General features: G+C 45.2%; 2 protein-coding genes and 1 long non-coding RNA gene across 3 annotated transcripts in view; all 3 read right to left on the bottom strand.

Moving 5' to 3' along the window:
- The window catches only part of LOC134653996 (uncharacterized), a 55,758-nt gene extending 55,644 nt beyond the window's left edge, over nt 1-114 (bottom strand). Inside the window, exon 1 of the long non-coding RNA XR_010097301.1 lies at nt 61-114. This is a non-coding gene — a long non-coding RNA (uncharacterized LOC134653996). The remainder of the gene's footprint in view (nt 1-60) is intronic.
- Nucleotides 115-4,139: 4,025 nt separating this feature from the next.
- On the bottom strand, nt 4,140-7,320 carry LOC134654696 (metabotropic glutamate receptor 1-like). Its single transcript, XM_063510175.1, has 7 exons — nt 7,153-7,320; nt 6,610-6,844; nt 6,276-6,345; nt 5,893-6,139; nt 5,518-5,664; nt 5,124-5,341; nt 4,140-4,366 (listed from the first exon to the last, which is right to left on the bottom strand). The coding sequence occupies exons 1-7, from the start codon at nt 7,290-7,292 to the stop codon at nt 4,140-4,142; spliced, it is 1,284 nt and encodes a 427-aa protein (XP_063366245.1). The 5' UTR covers nt 7,293-7,320.
- A 495-nt stretch (nt 7,321-7,815) lies between these two features.
- Nucleotides 7,816-8,604, bottom strand: LOC134654685 (metabotropic glutamate receptor 5-like). The gene is made up of 2 exons (XM_063510165.1): nt 8,482-8,604; nt 7,816-7,977 (listed from the first exon to the last, which is right to left on the bottom strand). The coding sequence occupies exons 1-2, from the start codon at nt 8,602-8,604 to the stop codon at nt 7,816-7,818; spliced, it is 285 nt and encodes a 94-aa protein (XP_063366235.1).
- Between the last annotated feature and the right edge of the window lie 8,968 nt (nt 8,605-17,572).

Here is a 17,572-nt window from a genome sequence, read left to right as displayed (position 1 = left end):
CGGACACATGTCAACCTAGCCCCAAACTAAGCAAAGCTTGTACTATGGGTGCTAGGCGACGATATACATACTTATATATACATAGAAAATACCCATGACTCAGGAACAAATATCTGTCTTATCACACAAATAAATGCCCTTACCGGGATTCGAACCCAGGACCATCGGCTTCAAAGGCAGGTTCACTACCCACTAGGCCAGACCGGTCGTCAATGTGAATGTGTCCGCGGAGTGGAGAAAGCAGTGGCAAGAACAAGATGGTGACTTGGGGCCTCCAACATGACTCCATTAAACTGCCGACTGGCTTTAAAGAACAACGGAAAATTTGGGTCAGTATAAACCGTATCCGAATGGGAGTTAGGACTCTGTAACCACAACCTTCATAGATGGGGTATTTCGCCGAAAGCGTGAGACTGTGGGCCTCTATTCAAACAATTCCTCATCGTAGAATCGTAGAACCTCATTTGCCGTAGGCATGCAGGACCTGATGTTAGCACTGATACCGGAATAAGCAAGAGATTTTTTTTTGTGTTAGTAAAATTGTAAAACCTGATTCAGCAATAAAGGCCATACGCATAAAACAACATAAGCAAAATAAAGTTTAAGTATACGAGTAAATCATGTGTGTGTTATGATTTACTCGTATACACACACACAATTGCATTTTTATTTTTTTATTTTTTTTATTTAGAAATTTAATTCAGGCAACAAGGCCCATATTACAAATACCTTACAGACTAACATACATATGTATTTTATAAATTTAAAAATAAACACTAGTTATTTAGTCGATAAAACGGCGTGGCTCCGTTGCATCGGCTGCTCCTGTGTCGGATTCGGCAGTTTGCCCCGGAACCTCCGAAACACGACACCCTTCGGCCAGAAGTCGGCGCACTCGATGGTCCCCTGCAGCGGTCGCGGCACGCGCACCACAAAAGAGTTGAAGTGCACGTAGTGGCGCGATCGAAGCGGGAACACCCTCAGCGTGTAACCGGTCTTCTGGTGTACATACTCCACCACTTCAGCAGCCGTGGCGGTGTAATGCAAGCGCGATACGTACAGCGCCTTACTCGGTGTAGCAATCCGCAAGCCAGAATTAGCCGGTTCGGCGGTACCACACTGAGTCTTACGAGGCGCCGTGCGCGCCTTCTTCTTTCTTGATACCAGTGTGAAATCCTCCTCATCCACACTGGCAACAGGGAGCTTCTCTTTGGGAGCCGCTCGCTCTTCAGTACCCTTTACAGGTACACTAACCCGGTTCGATGCGACTTTCGGACCGGCGACGACATCCGCGTAAACACAATGACGAGATGATGATTTGGAGGAGGCGGGGGGAGGGCGTGCGCGCGGGAGGATCGCGCGCGGCAACACAGCTGAGGCGACACATTTTACAGTGTCAGCAACTCGCAAACTGACCGACTCGGCGCTCGTGGCTTGCCGGTCATCGCACTTGAAATTCGACGCCGCCGACCGAGTAAGGGCAATGTTTCGCAAACTGATGACTTCGTTGCGTAACTCGGTTACAGTGACCTGGGGGCTCAGCACGGTTCCATTTTTATCGACTATCACTATGCCCATCACTTTCGCACTTACATACTTGTTAGAACGTGACAGGCACGGTGATAAACGATAAAAATGCTACCGTGCTACTAGGGCTGGGCCGCATCACTTCGAAATGACATCCGCTAGACTTGTTTTTAGGACCACGATTTCCTTCAACAAGCAGCTAACGTCGACATGATCCGGAATATAGGACGGCAGGCTGGAGGCACCCGTCGTCGCAAACTCCGGTATCCGGTCTTCATTCTCCCTTAGAACTCTGATGATGTCCTCTAGGGTCTTCTTCCCGGTTTCATCTCCTCTCCGGTGAGGTACATACGTGCCCGCGATCCCGAGGGCCTCGTGCAACACCTTCTTTGCTGCACAGATATCTTCGACAGAAAAACTCGACGAACAGATCTGGACAACAGACACCGTATCCATCACTCCTTCCAGCAGCAGCTTCTGTTGCAGAAAGGCGAGGAGCTCGTTCACAATGGGTGCACTCTGTCCGGTGGCACTCATCGCGTCACTTCGCTAGCTGCGGCCGAGCCGCGCTAATTTCGCAATTAATTAAATTAATTGATCATCAATGCGTCTATGTCGCTGCGCGCATTGGACACGACATACTTAAGTGGCTCGTCCTAAATTATTAAAATTACATTAGTTACTATGCTACTCACATGTTAGTTTTAATATCTGGGTGACCGAGCTTCGCTTCGAAAATGCGCGTTTTCCCAGAGATAAGACCTAGCTAGATCGATTTCTCGCCCCCAAAAACCCCCCTATAGTAAATTTCATCGAAATCGTTAGAGCCGTTTCCGAGATCCCCGAAATATATATAATATAAATAGTGTCCGACCGAAGGTTCGGTTTCGGTTTCGGTTTCGGCCAGTTTCGGCCAAAAAACGGCCGAACCTTTCGGCCGGGCCGAAACTTACGAAATGGTACTTCGGACCAAAAGTTGGGGAACCTCATTGGTACGAGACGGGGTTTGTACCTTCGGATTGAAAGTCGCACGCTCTTATCGCTAGGCCACCAGCGCTTAAGGAAATACATAATAAGAAAACTATTGTAATAAAAATAAATGTGGATTATTTGTGTAGTAGGTATTACTCGTTAGCGGTTTAGGTATAAATGTTTACACATTGTGATTTAAATTTCAGATACATAAGTAAAAAAATTTAGACATTAGAACCGTTTAATGGTGATATTAAGCAGGGCCGGATTAAGCATGTCGGGGTCCCCAGGCAGTGCAAGGTTTTGGGGCCCCCTACAGTTAATTCTGCATACAGCATGTTCTGTTGTTCAGTACAAGGAAATAAGTTTGCGTTTTTAATTTCAATCTTCAGGCGTTGGCCAAGTATCAGCGGGCCTACCGCGAACCACGTTCGACGTGTTACCTCCCTGTCACACTTACGTTCGTATTTACAAGTGCGACAAAGAGGCAACACGTCGAACGAGGTTCGCGGTAGGCCCTCAGCCCGCCCCATGTCGAACGACGTGTCTTTTTCGCTCTTATTCACTCACTTATTCAGTAATTTTCCTATCTACCTCTAATGGCAAATTTTAAACGAGGCTATAGGCTACGCTCAACTAGTGCCGCAAATTTGATTTTCTCAATAGTTAATATTTTGCGAGGCTGAACAGCTGACTATTGATTAAAACGAAGAAAAAACCCTTGAAAGTGTCCCCAGTACAGTTTTTCATACGAATACTTGACCTTAGCCTCACTTTTTACCTCAATTTACCATTGGTTTGTGTTCCACATGTCCTCTACTTCAGCGCTTAGCCTTTGGCCTCGCTGCGCCATGCTCGGCCTGCGGTCTCGCTTTTTAATACAATAAAAGTTCGCCTCAATGGGGCATTTCGGACTTTTAGGCCCAGGTGAAGATCGGTACCCGGCCTTGCGATATTGTTAACGAAAAATTTCGCGCTCGCTGCGCTCGCGTTTTTGGTTGACCCTATATTTAGTGAATGAATAGAGTTAGACCAAGAAAATTCTGCAATGATTTTTGTAGCATACGCAGTGCAACTAGTGCAAATGTTATTTATACGTCATAATTTCATAGAAGTTTTGACGCTTAAAATAACACTTGCACTGCGTGTGTTATCAAAATCGTTGCAGAATTATCTTGGTCTAACTCTAGTAATTTTCATAAAAAACTGCTCAAGTAACATCAATTTCAAGGACATTGGGTCTTGACAGCCCCATAATATGTGTGTAAAAGCGGTTTTATGACATTTTTTCAACGATTTTAACAAGTCTACAAAAGTTTCGGTTTCGGTTTCGGCCGAAACTAGAGCCAAAGCCGAACATTCGGTTTCGGTTTCGGCAAAAAAACATGTTTCGGTCGGACACTAAATATAAATAAACAAGAATTGCTCGTTTAAAGGTATTAGATAGATAGATTATTACATAGTTCTACTTACTTATTAAATTGTTTAGTTTTTACTTTATTGTTATCAACTTATCATCATAGTTTTGCTTGTCGGGCAAGAAATTGACTGCCCATTAGCCATTAGCGTTCTTCGCCATAGCAACCAAATTAACTCCGTCAAGTCCAGGATGAATAACGCTAATAATATTATTTTAGCTATCAATGTATGTAAAGATTACCGACATGGCAGAGCGCAGCCGCGACCAGCAGCAGCGCGCACAACTCGCGCGACGCGGACTTGACGACGGGCGTGCCGCGGTGTCGCCAGAACGTCGCCGCACACAGCGACACGCCCGCCAGCCCCGCCGCGCCCGCGCCGCCCGCCAGCGCGCGCGCCCAGCCACCGCCGCGCCCGCCGCCCCACTCCACCGGCGACGGTAGGCACACTATCACACCACGTAGCTTTTTAGCCTGTATTTTTTATCTTGTAACTGGGCGTTTTCTAAAATAAATATTGAAAACCCGATTCTCCCAGATTCTGGTGTTTTTAGGTTATTTCAACTCAGAATCACTATTCAATCCTGGTGATAAAAAAAAATGTCCAAAAATTTTGAATGAAAATTGTACATTCCACTACGTCACGTTACATACAAGTGAAAATTTTCCTCATACTAAAAACGTGACGTAATGGAATGGACATTTTGGGACATCTTTTTTTAATCGTAGGATGGAGAGTGCTATCGATTCTGAGTAGAATGAGCCCAAGAATGTCCAGATTTGAAAGAATCGGGTTTTCGATATTTATTTTAGAAAAAGCCCAACTAACACTACTATATATCGCAAATGGTCAATAAATCTTTTTAGGGTTCCGTACCCAAAGAAGAAGAAGATCGGTACAAAAACACTACATGTACCTACTTACTAAAAAATATTATACCTGCTCGTAATTATCTGGTTTTTAAATCAGGGCCTTTAAATGTAGTAGTTAATGTAATAAGACTACATAAGCGATAAATGGGTTTGATGATGGGAATATAGTTGGGTAAATTTTATGGGACCCTAATGGACAGGGTTTTAAGGTTTTACATATATGTAAATTCTAAGTAAGATCCCCTCGACTGCAAGCTTTGTTAGCCATTGTCTGGCAAACCTATTTACCGGGACTGACCGGGAGTTATGAAACAGAAAAAGATAAGCGCTTACATTTCCTATGCACATCGGGCCTGTGTCCGGGTGGGCAGAGCCGGCAGCCGGCGTGCGGCGGCGCGCGCGTGACGGCGAGCGGCGCGCACGGCACGCACGTCCAGCAGCACGGCGCGCGCCGCGCCGCGCCACCCGCCTCCGCCGCCTCCCCCGCCGCGCGCGCCCACTGCCCCGCCGCGCACGGCGCCGAGCACACCGCCTCCGTGCCCGCTGCACGCCTGGCACCAACAATTAATCACTACATTAATTTTAGCAAAATATTTCATGGTTAAGTTAAGAGGCACACGACTATTCCAAAGAGCTCGTTGCTAGGCCTACTTGAATAAAGTATTATAATAACCCGCAGCCAAAAAGCCGCTCTCATACAATCGAAGATCGATTGACCGGTACTTACCTCTCGGGCGCATGCCGGCCGCCGCGCAGATGCAGCTGGCCGCGCCGCCAGCGGCCCACACGCACGTAATGCCATGCCTCCCCCTCTCCATCCCCGTTCGTGCCCGTCTCTCCGCGTTCGAAGCTCATCACGTCGTACTCACTCAACCTGCCCAATAAACAAAACTGTTCCCTTTGCAGTTACAGAAGAAACATAGAAATTCTAATTCGGTGAAAATTTCCAACAACGATAATAAACAATATCACGGTTCATACCAAACAAATACTGCTCGAAGGCAGAGTCAATTAATGTTTAAGAAATCAAATTCAAGTGACTACTTATAAATCAAAATAAAGTTATAAATAAAAGCAAGTGCAAAGTTGTCGTGCAACTGACTCGGGCGGCGGGTCACCGTTGTCGTCAAAGGCGACCAGCGCGCCGTCGGGTGCGGTGAAGCGCACTCGCTGGAGATACGCCTGGTACAGCGACACGTTGAAGGGCAGCATGGCGGCGCACAGGCCGGGGCGGGCGCCGCAGCGCGCCGCGCGCATGGCGTGCAGCGCGTGCGCGAGTGCGTACACGCCGCGCACCACCAGCGCTAGCTTCGGCTCCTGTGAGTAGCCGCGCGCCAGCGACTCCGTGCCTTGAAAAATCCATCAGGATAATTTTATATTACATGTATGTAGCAAGGCTGCTTAAAAAATATCGTAAATCTAAATTATGGCTTGGTTTTTAAGTGCGAGAGAAATTATCTGCCTATAGAAATTATTGTTACCAACCAGTACAGGCTTGAACTCCAACGGGTGAGTTCGCTGCCAGCGAACAGTTGAATTTCTGTTCCCAAAATTCCTGCAACAGAGCATTAGATGTTCAAAATGTAGTGAAAATTTTATTGAAATTGTTTGAAACGTGCTATCATATGATTATAAATAGCCAGTAGCACATATATCAATGGCTACTTGTAATTTTATGTCCATTTTGTATCTACATCCCGCTCACTGGGCTGGGCGCAGTCTTCGTCCTTTGAATTCTTTACGGGAGACTTCACATGTTACTTTTGTTTATGTTCATCGCGACTTTCCTTCACATAACAGCTGAAGATTGAACGGTTACCTGGAACCAGGGGTTCCTGGTGTTGTTCCTGGGGTGCAGATTGTGGTAGTGAGTGTCGAAGCCGTCAAGATAGGGCGAGCGGATGCGCAGTGTGAGCGCGCCGTCAGCCGGGACCTGCAGGCCGGCCACCACGTCCCCGCGGTCGGCCCAGCCGTCGCTGCCCACCAGCCGCAGCCGCCGCACCGGCGACCGCGCCATGCCCGCCAGCAGCGCGCGCGCTGTCCGCCCCTCGCACCTGTTACCAAGTCAGAATGGTTTTTGCTGTAGTTCATCATAGAACGCATGTAACCTTAAAAAGCCTATTCTTCATTACTAGAGTAACCTTGGTATTAGCAAGGTGACTCTAGTAATGGTATTAATTCCGAAAACAAAAAGATCTTCTGTATACTCTATATTTTTTCCAAATGATGCTCGAAATGTTCGACAAGGATAGGTCCAGAGCATAGGTGCTCTGAACCGTTTTGTCATATAAGGTAATAAGCCTCAACGTCCACCTTTTCCACGCGGCACGCAGCCCTCTTCCTCCTCGCGCACGTGACTCACCAGCACACAGCAACCCGCGGGCCGCGCGCCAGCCTCTCGAGCACTGCATCTACCTCGGCCGGAGCGGGCGCAGCGCGCAGCCCCTCCTCGCGCGCCACGCATACGCCGCCCACTAGCGCCTCCTCGCGGAACGCTGCCATGCCGCTTTGACCGTAGCTCTCTGTAACGGCTCACGTACTTTCAAACATCTAGTCCTGGCCAAAAATATCTCTACTCGGACCCCCTCCTAAAGTCGGCGGGGCTATAATTATGTAGGTATAGTAAGTATACATACTAAGATTACTAAGGTCGAAGGTCTAAGTAGTAAGGTCGTAATATAATAATTGCAATCACTACTAGGATTTTTTATGATATAGCAGGCAGACGAGCAGACGAATCGTCTGATGGTAAGCGATTACCATCGCCCATGTCCATGGATACCTACAACACCAGAGGGGTTGTAAGTGCGTTTTCAGCCTTTAATGATGATGATGATGATGGCGATGATGGTTTTCTGCTAGATACTGACATATCTTAGCCGTTAGTTCGTAACGACAAAGTACAATCAGTTACTGTAAGGTCCTATAAAGTCCAAGTATTTAAATACAAAATAGATGGATAGACTTGCTATATTAATTATTATGTTAATCCAGTTTTGTTGCGGGCTCCCGAGTTCCGACGAAGCTACACACCATCTGTGTGCACGGCGTGCACGTAGGTCCAGTTGTGCGCGCGCAGCAGCGCCACCAGCAGGCGCGCCTGGTGCCGATCGGACGGCACCACGCGGAAGAACGTCGCGAAACGCGCGCGATCCGACAGCTCGCGCGACGTCGCTGAATATGACACCTGAAGCAAATTATGTGCTTTACAGCGTATATAGTGGGATCGTTTATATCAGGGACCCTCACACTAACGTCTCCTGAGCGTCGGCGACTAAGTCAACTCTAAAAGATGACTCACGTTAGACCGGGCCGTGTCCGGGCTGGAGCTTCCGGAGCTTCCATTTGTATGGAAAGCATCACGTGATCACCTCTGTCATCTGTCATAGAAAAGTAACCGCCGGAAGCTCCGGCCCGGACACGGCCGGTCAGCCCGGTCTAACGTGAGTCATCCTTAAAGCTGCCGTCATAAGTATAGCCAGGTATAGCGGGCGCAGCTACGACATTTTACATAGTGCTGACTGGACGCCGGCGCTCAAAGCTTGGGACCGAGTCTCTTAATTTATTGCTCATTCTGGAATTGTAGCTGATAGCGCCGCTCTATCGCTGCATGGTCGATCGATGGTACATGATAAGAGGATCGCCATACTAACATTATGCTAAGTAGTGTAGAATGTTAACAGGAGCTAACCTGCGGGATGGAGAAGAGCTGCAGCAGGTTCTGCACCTGCACGGCGGCGGCGCTGGCTCCCGGCCCTAGCACGCCCAGCAGCGGCGCCGTCTCCTGCAACCACCATTCATAACGTATTGTCATACAAAATGGGCTATTTGTTACAAACATAAGTTTTTGATCAAGAATTTCATTTTTGACAAGCTATTATCGCTGTATTTTTCACTGTTATTTCAACAGGCAACTAATCAAACTAATCCCATCAAAAACATTACATGTAAAAAGGTGCAAGTCTCGCAACGCTTCTACTACAAAAAAATTTTGAGAGCCAAGCTTCTAACTCTACAGGCCCTACCTTCACAGACTCTACACCTTAGTCAAATCAAAATATGTGGCTTGACCGTTTCGTCACATGGGCGTAAGGTGAAAAATGTATACACTTAGTAGTAGTAGTTCTTGTAATAATGAAACGGCCAAGCCACATATTTTGACTAAGGTGTAGAGTCTGTGAAGGTAGGGCCTGTAGAGTTAGAAGCTTGGCTCTACAAGAGATCTGATAACTTTTTGTCAGTGCGAGCCTTATGGTTTCGTCTTGGCAACATTTCACATGAAAATGTTTTTGGTGGGATTTCACATCTTTTTGAAAGTTGCTTATGACAATCTTCTTATTAAAATCAATTTTTTAAACATGCAGATTACGTCTGCGAGCGATATTCCAAATTTTATATTAAAGGAAAAAAAATGGAAAAATTACGCTTCCGGCAGGACTTGAACCCGCAACCTCCGCAATCCGTGCGTTAGCTCTGCCAATTGAGCTACGGAAGCCTACCAGAATATTGCGAATTTTTCCATTCCTTCCCTCATGCACACGCCTTTGGGGTGGCGTATAGCGACATCTACCGAGAGACGATTACATCTCTTTAACGGCACCGGAGTCTCAAGTTGCATTGAGAATTCACCAGTAACAATGTGCTAACCCGTACTAAATCAATTTTTTAAACATGCAGATTACGTCTGCGAGCGATATTCCAAATCAAGTCCTGCCGGAAGCGTAATTTTTCCATTTTTTCCTTTAATATAAAAATTGGAATGTGATATATATATAAAGCTGCAACACGACTGACTGATGATCAATTGATCTCCCGGAAGGGGGTTCGGGGGGTATTTGACTATGGTACGGTCGTATAGAGGGCGGCTCGGTGACCCCCAGAAAAATCTGACATTTGGTCTACCGCTCTCGGTCAGAAAAATGTTTGACGGCCCGGCCAAACGGTGAGACCTAGGTGGGGGGTGCTCGACCAAATGTCATAGAGGGACCCTGGCAGTTTTTGAAGCCGCCATTTTTTTTTCAAACGGGCCTACTTTTTTTTTTTAATTTTTTCAAGTTTGTCCTAGCGCGCTAAAATTTTGCGCCCGGAAACTCGGGGTCCCCTAGATTCCTATGAAGAAAAAAAATTTTGAAAAATGTTTCAATTGCGGAAAATCTGGTCACTTTTATTTTGTATGGCAACTTTTAAACGGTGCCAGATAGGTGGGGGGTGCTCGACCAAATGTCATAGAGGGCCTCGAGGGAAATAAAACTGCATTTAAAAAAATTCAAAATGGCCGACTTTTTTTTCTTAATTTTTTCAAGCTGGTCCGAGCGCGCCGAGATTTGGCACGGCGGGAGATAGAGGCCTCTAGATTCCTATGAAAAAAATTTTTTTTCGAAAAGTCCCAAGATGGCGGAAAAAATGGTAATTATTTTTTTGTATGGCAGCTCTTAAACGGTGCGAGATGGGTGGGGGGTGCTCGACCAAATGTCATAGAGGGCCCCGAGACAAAACAAACTGCATTTAAAAAAATTCAAAATGGTCGACTTTTTTTTTTTTTTTTTTCAAGTTGGTCCGAGCGCGCTGAGATTTAGCATGCGGCGAGCCTGGGGGTCCAAGATTACTATGTAAAAAATTTTTTTTGGAAAAAGTCCAAAACGGCGCGGACACTGGCAAAAGTCAAATTTCCAAGTAGGTTAAGCGAGCCCGAAGGGCGAGCTTCAGGCCGGGAGGCCGAAAGCCGACCCCGCGGAGGGCCGTCAGGCCCGGAGCTTCACCCCGAACTTCCAAGCGTGCCTCACCCCCAGTAATTTTGGGCGAGGCCGAAGGCCGAGCTGCGGGAATGACGAACAAAGCAAAATCCTATACAAAAAGTGTGTTAAGCGAGCCCGAAGGGCGAGCTTCAGGCCGGGAGGCCGAAGGCCGACCCCGGCGGAGGGCCGAAGGCCCGGAGCCTTCACCCAGACCCCCAAGCGTGCGACCCCCAGTAATTTAAAGCGAGGCCGAAGGCCGAGCTGCGTGAATGAAGTGCTTCCAAGCGTTCTACCAAGTCAACTGTGTTGATAAGCGAGCCGTCGGGCCGAAGGCCCGGCGGCGAAGCGTCGAGGCTCGCGAAGGCCGAAGGCCGAGCTCCGCGTAGGGCCGAAGGCCCGAAGCGTCACACGAGAGGGGGAAGTTGGAGCTCAAACACGACCCAATAGTAAAAGTGGCTTAGACAAGCGAAACGGCGGGCCGAAGGCCGAAGGCCGTAGGCCCGACGTAAGCTTGTCAAGACACTTTTACTATTGGGTCGTGTTTGAGCTCCAACTTCCCGCTTACGCTCCCAAGCAAAACCAACCATCCCCAAGTGTTTTAATAAGCGAAGCGGCGGGCCGAAGGCCCGACGCTGAGCTTCGAAACCCAGCGAAGGCCGAAGGCCGAGCTCCGCGTAGGGCCGAAGGCCCGGAGCGTCCCTTGCGAGTCCCCAAGCACGCGAGGCCGAAGGCCGAGCTGCGGGAATGAAGTGCTCGCATGCGGACCTTTTCTTTCTAGCAAAAGTACAACTTTATTTCTTTTTCCCTTTGGAAAACAAAACTACAGCACAAACAACAACACATCAACAACAGCACCAACAACACAACAACAACACGCACACCGCGGGGCCCTCGGGCCCCGCGCACAGGGCAAAATCTAGTCTTCTTATTTAAAGGGTTGCGGGTGATTTACTATTAAAAATCCTGAAATACGTACCTGGGGCATCTTTTATATACAATCTGCTTTTTACTGATTCCCCAATTTCCCCATACAAACTTCAACCCCCTTTTTCCCCTAAAGCCTTTTTCCACCCCTTTTCACCCTTACGGGGTGATTTTGGAGTTGAAACTATTTTATATCCTTCCCCATAACAATAACTATCTACATACCAAATCACAAAATCGGTTCCGCGGTTATTGATTTCCCATACAAAATTCCACCCCCCTTTTCACCTCCTTAGGGGCTAATAATTTCAAGTTCTTGAATTTTTTTGTTGTTTGTGGACTAATACAATCTCACATACCAAATTTCAGCTTCCTAGGACTTCAGGAAGTACCCTAGAGGTTTTGATGATCAACAGAGGGTGAGTGAGTGAGTCAGTGACGAAATCGGGGTTTTTTAGACATTAATAAAATCTAAAGGTAGGATACAATCAACTAGAAGTTCGAAGGGAACTGGGGCTAGCTTCATATATATTTAAATTGGTACGAGGCAAGTTGTGCAATCCTGGAGTCCTGGCAGAGGTGCGTTTGAACGTACCAGATCGGTATGTGTGGCGGCGGCGGCGGCCGAGCCTGTTGGCCGAGCCGCGCGCTCGAACGCAACTCCTTCGCCAGGCCCCCTTTACGCGCGCAATTCGAACCCTGAATCGAGTAGCGATTGAGTTAGATTTGTTTTTCTGTTCTTTGAACGAATTCAGAAAGGCCACTTTATATGTTCTGTGTTACTGTAATTTGTAATAATGTACCTATGTTGTTTTTTTTATTCTCTTGTGTGCCAAATTCCATACTGTCGAATTAGGATACCTAGCCTGTAACGATGGTTGTGTATGTAATAATAAAAAAAAAAAAAGTATAGGAGCTATGCAATTGAATTAATAAGTCCACTATTGACATCATATCCCGAGAGTTTTGTTTATCTGGTATAATCCAAATTCCAAACCCAAGTTAAGAGGGTTCAAAAAAACGACGAAGCGCTTCGAGAAAAGGTAGGTAGTGCCCTTGCGCTTCGCTTTGCTCATCTTGCCGGGGGCACTACCGTGCCCCCAGATAATGACTTGGCCATCCCACGGCTGCAAAATGAAATAATCGATCATCGTCACCTATTAAAAATATTTCTAATTGAACATAACGCTAGCGCTAATTGCAGTTCGAGCATTACACATATTTACGAGTACGGTACGAGTAAAGCATTATGTGCGATTGCCAAGTCATTATATGTATTACAAATTAAAGATATATATTTGATACAGTTTTAACACCCCCTGGCACTGATTAAAATAACCGACTTGGTTTCACATTACATCTCAAAACTTTTTTGTAGTAGAAGCGTTGCGAGACTTGCACCTTTTTACATGTAATGTTTTTGATGGGATCTCATCTCTTTTTCTAGGCAGTCCTTCTTTTCGGGTACTCATACCCATACTATGTATACACATATCATAAAGAAACACATCTTCATTCATACTCACATCGTACATCGTAGTGTACCTTTACTTTACCTACTATTTGGAGGAACTGCAACAGTAACTTTGTAATAGCATATGTTTATATTGGATTACAAACTTACTTATGCAGTTCTTAGATCTTTAAAACGTGACTGATATTGCAATCTTTTTAGGTTTTCTATGGCTTGATAAGCTGAAAACTACTTATGTTTAAAATTTGAAGCTTGTGGGTATACTAGAAGTACCTTAGAATTATGATGATCGTAGGTGAGTGAGTGAGTGAGTGTGTCTGTGTCGAAAATAAGGAACTTTGACGTACAATAATTCTTAAACTACTAGTTCAAATTGAATGTTTTTGAGAATATATCTTAAGCATATTTAGCCCTATATATTACTGAAAATTCAGGGTTCTAGCTTCAGCCAGCACAAAATTACAGGACGTCGAAAATAGCCTGAATCGCTTCGAGAAAAGGATGGTACGGCCGTGCCTCTTTGTTTTGCTCGACTTGGCGGGGGTACTGCCGTGCCCCCAGATACTCATCGTATCACAAAAAAAACAACGGCTGCGTTAGAATTAATTTAATAGGTAATGGAAAAAAATACTTTCTTGGGTGAGACTTGAACTCACGGCCTCAGCCAGCCTATTATGGATAGCTTTATCCATCTTTATCCACGTGATAAAATAACTGTCACTGTTTAACACCGTGGGAAAGAAAGTGACGGACACCGTTTTATCACGCTGTCACGTAGACAAGAACGACCATCATATCCGTACTGGAGACGTTTCTGCTTGTTAAAAATTAAAATAACGGCTACGTTGTTTTATTTATCACATAGATAGGCTACCTCCTGTGTCTATCATCAGATCAGCTCGATTGGACCAACTTACATATTTTATTATATAGGTATATGAAAGATAGATAGATTTAAACCGAATATGCATAGGTACATTACAATTTAAATGTATACTTATTACATATATTAAACTTTAATAACACTGGTTTAAACTTATTACCATAAAAAAAAAGTTTGTAAAAATCAAATGTTTAGGTATGGTACCTATTCAAAATCTCAAAATATTCGAAATATGTACCTATTGAGTTTCATATGAATGAAATTTAAAAGTACGAGTCGATTCAAACTCGTATCAAATCCTACAATACAACGAAATTAAAACAAAAGATCTAATAGAAGGAATATAACAAAATGCCGTAGTTTAGACGGCATAATTATGAAGACATGTGAAGAGTTCTCTGTCGTGTCGTGTGTCGTGTGACGAGTGACGAGTGTCAAGTGACTGGCGGGCGAGGGCACTCCATACTATGTACTCGCGGCGCTGCTCCGCCGCACACATTTAAATATTTTAATAGATAAAATAACAGCTAGATTACACTGATTTAAACTTTCACGATTTTTACACATTATTAAATTGTACAACGGGACTTAATCGTCCTGTGGCTGAGCATTTACTGGAGTCAGGACCAAACCACTGGATTGAGCTGCATAACCCTAAAATCCTTTCCACGGGTCGTCATTTCTACAGTAGGAAAGTACGGGAAGCCACTGAAATCAAAAAACATAGTAATTTCAATCTGGACGAGGGTTTCAAGATCTCATCCACATGGAATCCAGTCATTAGTAAATGTAAGCGTAAACGAATATCGACAGTCGATAAATCGAATATCGTTAGTGTTGTGTGTTGACAGAGTGACATCCCTAGTGCGCAAAACGTTCAAGCTGATAAACAAGACCAAGTGCGGGTAGTTCGAAAAACTCGCGCGGTTAGAAGATGCTGATGTCAACTTAAGCCAGTGTTCTCCGAGACCACGGGGACAACGCCGTCATCGAAACGTCGGAAGTAAATCTTAAAACTTAATAGATACGCGATTAAGTCCCGTTGTACAATTTAATAATAATAAAATAACAGATTATTATACACCTTTATTATTCTTTATCTTAATTAACTAGTTAACAATACACTAGTTATTTATTCATTTATTTTATTTTAGTACATGGATACAACAGCGCTATATAAATCCAGAAATTACAATTGAATCACATAGAGCCAATTATAGGCTCTCACTTATAGAAATATATAAGCACCTATAATGGAGGAATAACAAGAATAGAATTCGAATAGAACTTCCGCGAGACACAGACATAGACATACCCATATACATATGTATGTATATATATATGTTGCCGGGTTATCGGCCATGATGTGCACAAACACACTCAAGCATAGATAATCTGAATATTTGACATTGCTTGACATTCCATCAGACGCAGCCGTCATAACAAACGGTCTGCGACATATATATATATATATATATATATATATATTTACTTATATCGACTTATGTGTCGCTTCCGAGGAGATTCAACTGGAGCAAGTGTCGGTGGACCGATGCAGAGGTCAAAGTAAGCTTTAAAGAAGTTAATACCGGAATGCAACCTGTACGGTTACCATCAGTTTGTCACTGACATAAACGCCGTCGAGAAAGTAATTTACTTTCTATACATCTCGCTCGCACTCGCATATTAGTGCAAACGGGATGTATAGAAAGTAAATTACGTTCTCGACGGCGTTTATGTCAGTGACAAACTGATGGTAACCGTACTGATGACACTAAAATGAAAAAGCGGCCAAGTGCGAGTCGGACTCGCCCATGAAGGGTTCCGTATTTAGGCGATTTATGACGTATAAAAAAAAACTACTTACTAGATCTCGTTCAAACCAATTTTCGGTGGAAGTTTGCATGGTAATGTACATCATATATTTTTTTTTGTTTTATCATTCTCTTATTTTAGAAGTTACAGCACCCCTAGCACATGATTGGCGCGACAGTATCTCGCGGCGAGATAGACTACCCGTCTTTTTCTAACTGTATTAATAAAAGAGGGACAGGTAGTCTATCTCGCCGCGAGATACTCTCGCGCCAATCATGTGCTAGCCCGGCAGGGGGGGGGACACACATTTTACCACTTTGGAAGTGTCTCTCGCGCAAACTATTTAGTTTAGAAAAAAATGATATTAGAAACCTCAATATCATTTTTGAAGACCTATCCATAGATACCCCACACGTATGGGTTTGATGAAAAAAAAATTTTTGTGTTTCAGTTCGAAGTATGGGGAACCCCAAAAATTTATTGTTTTTTTTCTATTTTTGTGTGAAAATCTTAATGCGGTTCACAGAATACATCTACTTACCAAGTTTCAACAGTATAGTTCTTATAGTTTCGGAGAAAAGTGGCTGTGACATACGGACGGACAGACGGACAGACGGACAGACGGACAGACAGACAGACATGACGAATCTATAAGGGTTCCGTTTTTTGCCATTTGGCTACGGAACCCTAAAAAGGGTGGCAGTTACTGTTTGGTCCTCGGCAGTGTCGGCGGCGCCAGGTGCTGCGCAGGTGGCGGGGGCGTGCGCCTGCGGGTCGATGGCCTTGCGCACCAGGTCGATGGTCTGGCGCAGCGCCGTGTGCGGCGCCCAGCACGAGTCGCGCAGCTCGGCGCCCAGCGGCAGCCCCGGCAGCAGCGCCGCGTCCTTGTTGATGGCGTCCAGCGCGCGCAGCGTGGCCTCCACGCGCTGGATGCCGTAGTGCTCGCGCACGGCGCCGCACGCGCCGCCGCCGCCCGGCGCGCCGTGCACGGCGAACAGCGCGCCGAGCCGCACGGCGCCCGGCACCACGGCGCGCCGCGTGTCCCGCGCCGCCACCGCCGCCGCGCTCGCCAGCAGCAGCAACAGCAGCGCCACGCCCATTTCGCCGCACAAGTGCGACGCTTCTGCCGCGGCCGCCGCGACCGCACGTGCTCTGCGTCTCGACACACTTTTGCTAACAAGCGGCTCTTGTCTCTCAAGAGTGATGGAGATGGCATACCCAAGTCAATTAATGAATAAATGCATTTAGGAGAAAAAATCTCTTTTTTTTTCAATACTTCATACAACAAAACAAACTAATACCTATCACAACATATTTCTTCTAATTGAACATATCGGCCTTTAGAATTGCAGTTCTCGTCGTTTGACGACAGGAAATACATAAATCACATAAATATACATCGTTGCACTCAAGGTAAAGTTTATAGCTGCGAAACAAGTTTTATAACTTAGGTATTTTTAATTCAAATAAGCATACGCTACATCTATACGACCCAAAACTCGTTATCAAGATTTCATTGCGTTATTATTTAGTTTTTTTTTGTTTTTGTGGATTTCCTGTAAATGTTAATTTCATTTAACCTACTTATGTGTGTTATTGTTAATGACTTTATAGATGACCTTCTTTAGGTACTCTTTCATGATAAACGTTTTAATTGTTATTATTTTTAGTTATTGTACTGCCCTTCATATATTAAGAATCGAATATAACGTAAGTACTTATCTACTTTTTGAAACTATTGTGCAAGCTTGAATTAGTAGAATTAAAATTCAGTGGTTCCTAACCTGGGGGTAATTACCCCCGTGGGGGTAAAACTGGTATTTTACGGGGGTAATAAGCTAACCTAATATAACAATACAACAAACGTACACGTAAATTTTTTTTATTACCATTGGGTAAAATCAGGTTCCCTAGTTAGTCATAGGGGTAACCGAAGTGAAAAGGTTAGGAA

This window comes from Cydia amplana, chromosome 1 (assembly GCF_948474715.1).
Source record: "Cydia amplana chromosome 1, ilCydAmpl1.1, whole genome shotgun sequence".
In the NCBI taxonomy this organism is placed as follows: domain Eukaryota; kingdom Metazoa; phylum Arthropoda; class Insecta; order Lepidoptera; family Tortricidae; genus Cydia; species Cydia amplana.
The sequence above is the reverse complement of the archived record's forward strand: the minus strand, read 5'-3'. Positions and strand labels throughout refer to the sequence as shown.